This window comes from Apteryx rowi, unplaced genomic scaffold (assembly GCF_003343035.1).
Source record: "Apteryx rowi isolate R43461 unplaced genomic scaffold, aptRow1 scaffold_246, whole genome shotgun sequence".
Taxonomy (NCBI): domain Eukaryota; kingdom Metazoa; phylum Chordata; class Aves; order Apterygiformes; family Apterygidae; genus Apteryx; species Apteryx rowi.
In genome coordinates, this window is record NW_020448819.1 from 1,071,384 (window position 1) to 1,079,486 (window position 8,103).

Consider the following 8,103-nt stretch of genomic DNA (forward strand, 5'->3'; position numbering starts at 1 on the left):
GACAGAAGAGCAGTGGGAGCCTTCGCTGCGGGGCTGGGGTTTTGCTGCCCGGTGCCCGCGTCGGCGCAGGGAGCTGTGCGGGGCAGCGGCTGGCTGAGCCCCCGTGGCAGCAGCTCCGTTGGCTTTTGCCCCGTCCTTGCCCCAGGGCTGGGGGCTGCGGGACCCCGTGCTCAGGGGTGGCCTCTGCGGGCACAAAGAKGGGGGGGGGGGGAATAAAAGACCTCTGGGGTTTTGCTGGGGGGCGAGTGGGGCAGGGCGCGCAGCAGCCCCCGGCAGCCGCCGAGGGGCACCGGGGCCGGGGGCAGCGYGCTGCCGGCTCAGGCCTCGCTGCGGCGGGCGGGCTGCAAGGGCCGAAAGTAGAGCTGCAGCCCGTCGACGGGGTGCACGATGGGCACGGTCTGCATGGCGGGGTAGGCGGGGGTGGCCAGCTCCCAGCGCGCCGTGCTGACCAGCTCGATGGCCAGCAGCTTGAGGATGGCCTGCGCCAGCGCCTTGCCGATGCAGCTCCGCGCCCCACCGCCGAAGGGGATGTAGTGGAAGCGGCCCGCGGCCTCTGGCCGGGCGGCGCCGAAGCGGTCGGGGTCGAAGCCGCCGGGGGGGCTCTGGTAGACGGCGGCCGCCTCGTGCGTGTCGCGGATGCTGTACATCACGCTCCAGCCCTTGGGGATCTGGCAGCCCTGCGGGGGGAGAGCAGAGGAGGGAGCGTCAGCGCCCGCGCCGGCCGCGCGCACGCGGGGGGCGGCCGCCGAGCGCGGGGGGCACTTACGTCCAGCTCGAACGTCTGCAGCGCCGTCCTGTAGCCTCCGGACACGGGGGGCAGCAGCCGCAGCACCTCCTTGATGACGCAGTCGAGGTAGCGCAGGCGGCTCAGCTTCTCCAGGCTGACGTCCGCCGGGCAGCGGCAGCCCGGCCCCGGCGGCTCCTCGCGCCGGGGGCCGCTCGGGGCAGAGCCGGGCGCCGGCCGGGCAGGGGGCTGCGGGAAGCAGCCGCCCCCGGGCTCCCCGGCCCCCGGCGCCCCCGGGCGCTGGCTCCGGTCCTTGCGAGCGTCTTCGGCCGTGGCGAGGAGCAGCCGCTTCGCCCTGTCGCTGCCCTGGGCCGCCAGGGTGTCCGGGCAGGCGTAGCACTGGCACTGCCTGTGCAGCTCGTGGGACGCCAGCTCCTGCCGGATTTTTTCAATCGCTGAGGGGTGTTTTAGCAGCAGGAGGATCAGAGAGGTGCTGGCGCTGGCCGTGGTGAGGAAAGCGGCAAAGATGAGCTCAATCGCCGACTCCTGGGAGAGGAGGGGAGGTGACAGGTTTGAAAGACATTTTAACTTGGCTGTGATATTGAATTTTCAGGCTGTTTCCACCTTTGCAGGTTTTGTCCCCGTGCAGAGAGCCCTGGGCTTTCCCGCTGTTCCCCACAAACCTGCACCCACCCTGGGTCAGCAGGGACCAAAATGAGACAGACCCTTATTCATCCATTTCATACAGAAGGGGATGAACCGGACATCCACTCGCCAAGGGACGGATGCAGAAACACAGCTGAGATGAGCACCCATCACCGCCAGCCCGGCCCTTCTGAGCAGTCCTCACACGATTTGCAGATTTTAACAAACATTTTAACATGCATTTTAGCATACTGAGTAAAGTTCACTTTAAGCATTAAGTTTTTTTGCCTTCAGCTGCCAGTTGCTCTTTGTGGCCAGCTTTTGCCTTTCTGGCCCGCTGGGGGTTATGAGGCTGCATGTTGATGTGTACGTGCTAGGTGCCCTTGCAGCCAAGACAGGTTGCATTTGATCCACCTCCAGCTAAAATCCACCATCTGCTTGTGTGGAGGGGGGCTCAAGCCAGCAGAGTGAAAAGCAGAAAAACCTTTGCTATAGCAAGTCAGCCCGGGAGGTCCTGTAGCTGGCAGGGAGCTGCTCCAGTGGGAGCTACGACTCAGGCAAAGGACTTGCTCGCTTTTTTAAGTCCAACAGCTTGAAGGATGGCAGTGTTCCTGATAGCTCCACAGCAGAGGTGTCCATAAAGAGTTTGGAGGTTAAGCAGCTCAAACACATCACAGCACAGCCGCAGCCACAGTTCGCTCGGCACCTTGTCGCAGGTCACCGATGCCCAGGCTCGCAGGACAGGCCCAGCGCAGGCGCTGTATGGCACAGCCCTCGCCAGGCTGCTGTGGGCTGTCTGCAGGGCCCTGCGAAAAACTGGAAAATAATCCTCCAAAAGTTAAAGGCTCTTGACAGCCTGCTAACTTGGCTACGTGGGCTATGGCTCAAGCGGCCACGAACCAACATCTAACTCAGGCAAGGTTACAGAACGAGCATCCCATTTTTCCTATCCTTACTCAAAGCCATGATGAAAGTGTTTAGGTTTAAGATAACTATTGCTGTTTACAGCACACACAAATGCAGCTAAGCATCAGGCAGCTACTGCACTGCTTGTGCCTGAGAGTGTCCTTCCCTGGGGCAACCCTCATACGCATCTTGCAGTCAAACCCCTCGCTGCGTTTTCGGGGTGGGGGGCAACGCCTGAGGGGCCAGCCGCCGTTCGGGATGCACAACACGCGAAAACAACACGGTAGGAACTGCTCTAAGCCTCTCACTCCCTTCCAACGCCAGCAAACTAAAACGAGGAACTGAAAGGAAAATTGCCAGAATAATGTCAATGAACCCTGGATCCCAGTGAAATCTCAAGGAAAAAAAAAAAACCCAGACCTCTCCTTGGCTTCAGTACAGTCAGGATTTAACTTACAGCACTATCTGAAAGTCTCCGTGGCACCGCGCCACGGGGCTGGGAGTGCTGGGGCCGGAGGACGGACGCAAAAGCCAAGGGAGAAGCCCAGGGGATGAGTGCCGAGTGCCGAGTGCCTGGGAGGTGCCGGGACCCGGCTGGCCCTGCTGAGCACTAATCGTGCGGGCCACCGGAGTAGTTTCCTTGCACACATCTACGTATCTTGGTTTGCAATTGTTCTGACACCGTTTCTGGCACGGAGAAGCCAAAAACACAGGAAAGGACACCTGAAGCCTTAAGGTACCAGAAGCCAAGTCAGGTAGGCCGTGGGTAATATAACAAGGATTATTCTTTGCCACTGGTCCCCAGCACCAGGTATTGGCTGGACGACAGGCTTTCACCAAAGTGCAGCTCTCAAGGGCATCTTCAGCTGGAATAAAAGCCCTGAAATGACAGTTCCCCCCTGGTCCCCACCACACCTCCTGCAGACACCACCAGGAATTTCTGCTCTCACAGAAAGAGACAAGACCCAGATGAAAATAAATCTCTTAGGTCCACAATGTGCAATTAAAAAAACAGGACATCTTAGTACCATGAGAGGAACTCAGGGCAGGCTCTGCATATTGAAATACCAGCCCTTACGTCTCTCTGCATCAACTTCTGACAGTGCTGCTATGCAAGATGTGGCACCGAGTTGCTCGCTTTCTCTCTGCCTTTACAATGCCAGCACGACTGGTGCTGAGGAGGCCGCATCCTTCTGCAGCGTTGTCACTACTGCCTGGTGCTAAAGCCCAGCTCCCCACCGGGACTCGGGCAGGTCAGCGTACCTGTCCCACCAAGTCAGTCACTGACAGCTGCTGCTCTGCAAGGACTTTTTTTTTTTAAACCTTCCAAGGTTTTAAACTTTTTAAGACAGTGCTTTTGGCAAAGTGCTACACCTTTTAATGACCTTTATATTTCAGGGCTCTTGCTGAGTTCATGCCACCAGTGCAGATCACAGCCTGTCTGGGAAAATGCGACATCTTCCTTCAGATTGAACAAAAAGAGAATTGGTAACTAGTTTCTGCTAGTGTTTGGAGCGTCTCTCCAAGTTACATATCCACGACTTGAAGTCAGCTCTGAAATTTTGACCAAACTAGACCATTTCAATGGATGAGAGCTCTACTCTGTTTTATTAGAGTGAATAATGTTACTGTATTTACAAGTATATGCAGTGCGCTTTGCAAGTAATTTTGTTAAATAAAGGCAAGGTAGAAAGTTTGTAACTGTACAGGGTATAAGACAGCTTACGAACATACTATCATCCAAATCACCTGGCTGAGTCCTTCTAAGTCACTGACATTTCACTGTGTGTTATATTTAACATCCTACTCTTGTTGCCCCTTTGTGATCAGAGCCAGAGACATGATGTGCAATGTACATGTGCACACTAACAGAGATTAATCAATCCTAATCAATCAAATTTTGATTTGGCAATTATTGCCTTAGATTTTTCTATTTAGTGTTATAATATATGCTCATTCTAACCGTATCTAGTAGTCTCTGTAATGTCTTTCAAATACATTAGATTTACATATTTCACTTGTACAAAATATTTGTCTTGAGACAGTTTTCCTTAAGTATCTAAAAAAAAACAGTAATACTATGTCTGTTCATTACTTTTAAACTATATTCAGCTATGTGCCCATGCAAAATAGTTGCAAAACTTGTCATATAAATCTAGTCTCTTATTTTTCACTGACACAGAATGACCTGGAGATATGAATGATGTTGTCCTAAGGGCATTTTTTTCCCAAGTCCTTTGACAAAATGCCATTCACTTTCAGCTGGTAGTTTTGCCTCCGTAAGGACTGCTGGAGTTGACCCTAAGTCACGGGGATGTCGCATGTTTGTTGTCTCAGCATAAAAATCCACAGGCTACGTGATATAATTAACGACTAGGTGATAGGAATGACCTGCAATCCATCATCTCATGTCCGGACCAATTTTGGGATATTGTCTCAGAGATTTCTGGGCTCACATCCCTGAGGAACTTGGTGACATTATCTATAGGCCTTGCTATGCTACACGTTGAGGGGTGTTCAAGGAGCACATGGCTAGCTCTAATATTTCCAAGATAATAGTATCTGGAGGTTATTGAGTACACTGTGGTGTACAGAGCCTTATCACAGCTGCATAACCCTAATAGCATCCTCTCTAAGCCAGGCTGAAGCCAGGAGGCAATGAGGAGGAAATGTTAAAGAGTATTTATTTGCTTTTTAAATACCAATTCTGTTCTAACGCAAAGAGATGTAATCCTCCAAGGCCATATAAGTAGTATGCTGCCTACCACCTTGTGTGCTGGCCCGAGGGCTAAGAGCTGTTTACACACCTGCTTTGCTCCAGCACCTACTCCAGGTGAGGTCCCCTGGACCATCCACCCTCAGCCCTCTTCAGTCTCTGGAGCGTTTCCTTCAGCAAGGAAGATGAGCTGTTTTTCATGGGCACTGACACACAAGGCAGGCACACAGCAGAGCACACCGAGTCCAAGCTTTCCTGCTTGCATTGGAGACGGTGTCCTCAGAGCTGGTAAGAGGAGGGCAGGAGCCAGCGGCTCGCCGTGGGACCCTACGTAACCCTCCTCCGTCTCCTCAGTCCAGGTCACCCAAACAGCCACCAGGTTGGAAGGGAAACAGCAAAGGGGAGGGGGTGCGAGGGGGGGGGGGTCTCGTTACCTTTAGCTCCTGCATCGTGAATTCTTTGCCGTGCTCCTTGGCACTGTTTATTATGAAGTCCAGAGCATCACTATGATCTTCTGAGTTGCTTTTCTGCAGCTTTTCCTGTATAGCCTTCTCCATGTACTTGTGTAGCATGTCCCGTGCTTTGATCCCCTGCAGAAGGCAGACACAGTTCAGCAGAGCCTCAGGAACCGCCTCCCGTCCAGAGAGACCAGGGACCCCAAATGTGGTCATCTTTAATCCCAGGATCAGTAACAGCAAAAACTGCCTGATCCATTGCCCAGCCCCAAAGCCTTGCAAGAAGTAGTGGTTTGGCGAGATGCTTTTGCCTTTGGTTGAACTGCTGCAAATTCTTTCGGCTTTCTGTTGTGAATCAAATACAGCAAGTCCCAAGAAACGCTTTGTGGGGAACAGACAGCAGCAAACCCACAGTACTGATTCCAGAGGGGCCTGCAGTGAGCAAACTCGCAGTCTTGTTAGGTCCAAAAGAGACTTGTCCAAAGGGACAAGAAGAGGTGACTTAATAAAACCGAGCCCAGGAAGCAAGGAACATCTGACGCAGTAACAAATGAGTGGCTTTTCTGAAGTATATTAGCTAAGGACGTGTTAATCACACCCAGCTAATCTCCGGTAGATTTGTTCTCCTATGCAGCAAAACATTTAAGAAGATCTCTGTGCAAAGTGGGGATGGACTAAGTCACAGAGTGTGGCTCTGTAGCACGATGCCTCCCTCAAAAACCAGAAGGAACAGAGGTTTGGGATGAAGAGTGGCCATGACCAGGAGCTGGGAAGAAGATACAAGGGCTCAGAGTTGAGGTGGAAAAGACTGGGCAAAGGAACTGGGATGGTGAGCAACAGCAAAGAAAAAGGGAGCTAAATGCAAGTTGAAGAGGCTGGTTTAGGGCCAGACAGACTGTGTCTGACCTGAGAGAGGACAGGGGGGAATGGGAGGGGTGCTGAAAGCACACGCTGGTGGCAACCTGCAAGGAGAAACTCTGTGGACAAGGAAACAAGAGCTGTGAACCAGTGTAGAAGAGCTGCGAGGAAGCTGGGGGAGAAGTAGGACTGGCTGAGGAAGGTGATCTGGTGGGGTAGAGCTCAGAGTGGAAATCTCAGAGACTGGACAAGACCTTGCTGAAAGAGCCAGGAGACTTGGGCTGCAGCAGGAGAGGGTCTGGAGGAGTGGAGAACCCAAAGCCTGAGGAGAGAAAGGAGCTTGAAATGTGAGAGGAGGGGTGGGACACAGGACTGATGCTAGGAAGAGGAGTGTGGGGAGGCAGGTCAGAAGGGGCAATCCAGCAGGGAAAAAATGAGTTTGAAGAGGCAGAAGACTGTCCCTCTGTTATGTTCCCCTCCAGAACTCCTCACCATCCCTCTGCTGCTGGGGGACCAGACACTAAGGACTGTTAGTGGGTCTGGTGCCCTTGGCACAGAGGGCACAGAGAGGTCCCTGCTGTGCCCACCTGCCATTTCCTCATGCGCGCAGACCCCTCTGCCATGGGCTGGCATGAGCCCAGACAGGATGAGGCGGGACAGGACCAGACAGGATGGATTAACCAGAGCCAGCGTGGGCAATGTATGGGCCGGGGAGGAGAGCAGGCAATAGGCACACCGATAAGCTGAGCAGAAGGGGCCTGACAAGCTGCTTAGCAGAAAATAGAGCCTCGGAGGAGCTGAAACTCACCCTAGGGGAAAGGCTCCAGAAACGCGCGTGGCCACCCCGCGCTGTACGACGAAGAGCTGGAGCCAGCACGGGGAGGTGCTGGAAGCAAGCAGGAGTGGGCAAGAGGAGGAGGGAGGCTGGAGGGGCAGCAGCTGGGGTGGGCAGCACTCCGGGCCCTCAGCATGGCACAGGGCCCTGCAGAGGAGGCCACCCCGGTCCATTGGGGTCCATATGATGGGTCTGGGGACACAGGGGTGTGTGCCACGGGGCCCAGGCCAGCGCTCCTGCTCAGAGGGAGCAGGGCAGGCGGCAGTACCTTGCGCAGCCCGCTGAAGGGTATGTTCAGGGGCAGGGAAAAGAGGTTCTCCACCATCTGGTCAAAGGTTTTGGCCAGGTCCTTGAACTGCTTTTCCTCCAGACGGAGCCCCAGCAGAATCCGAGCTGCAATGCGGAAAGTTAAGGTTTTAGCGGAGGAATAAACTGCGATGGAGCCTGGCTCCATGCACCAGCCCCGCAGCTCCCAGCTCACAACCTTCTGGATCCGCGGGAGGTAGCTCTCCAGGGCGGCGTGGCTGAACACTCTGGCCAGGATCTAGGAGGAGAAGGGGGGACAGAGGCAGGCAGTTAAAGTGGGGGGGGGGCCGGGGTGCTACCGAGGGCCGAGCCCGGGCAGGAGGTGCCGCCTGGGCCGCATGTCCCGCCGGGGCGGCCGCGAGGCTCACCTTGCGGCGCTGGCGGTGCAGGTCGCCGATGGAGCCCAGCAGCGTGTGGGAGCCCAGGATGATCTGGGCGCTCTGCGGCCACTGCGCGCTGACCAGCGTGTGCTCGCCCAGCAGGATCTTGCGGACGTTCTCGGCGCCCGTCACCCGCACCACGGGGCGGCCCAGCAGGTGGGTCTTGAAGACGTTGCCGTACCGCTCCCGCCGGGAGCTGTGGAAGCGGGAGCCCTGCGGACGAGGAGGCGGGGGTCAGCGGGCGGCTCCGGCCGGCGCCCCCGCACCGCGGCCCGCCG

General features: G+C 55.5%; 1 protein-coding gene across 1 annotated transcript in view; it reads right to left on the reverse strand.

The window, feature by feature from the left end:
• Positions 1–317: 317 nt before the first annotated feature.
• LOC112966521 (cytochrome P450 26C1) overlaps positions 318–8,103 on the reverse strand; it is a 9,532-nt gene continuing 1,746 nt past the window's right edge. The window contains exons 2-6 of the mRNA XM_026066707.1: positions 7,814–8,038; positions 7,408–7,683; positions 5,426–5,581; positions 767–1,270; positions 318–677 (exon numbers count right to left, since the gene is read on the reverse strand). Of these exons, the coding sequence (XP_025922492.1) occupies positions 318–677; positions 767–1,270; positions 5,426–5,581; positions 7,408–7,683; positions 7,814–8,038 (1,521 nt within the window). The remainder of the gene's footprint in view (positions 678–766; positions 1,271–5,425; positions 5,582–7,407; positions 7,684–7,813; positions 8,039–8,103) is intronic.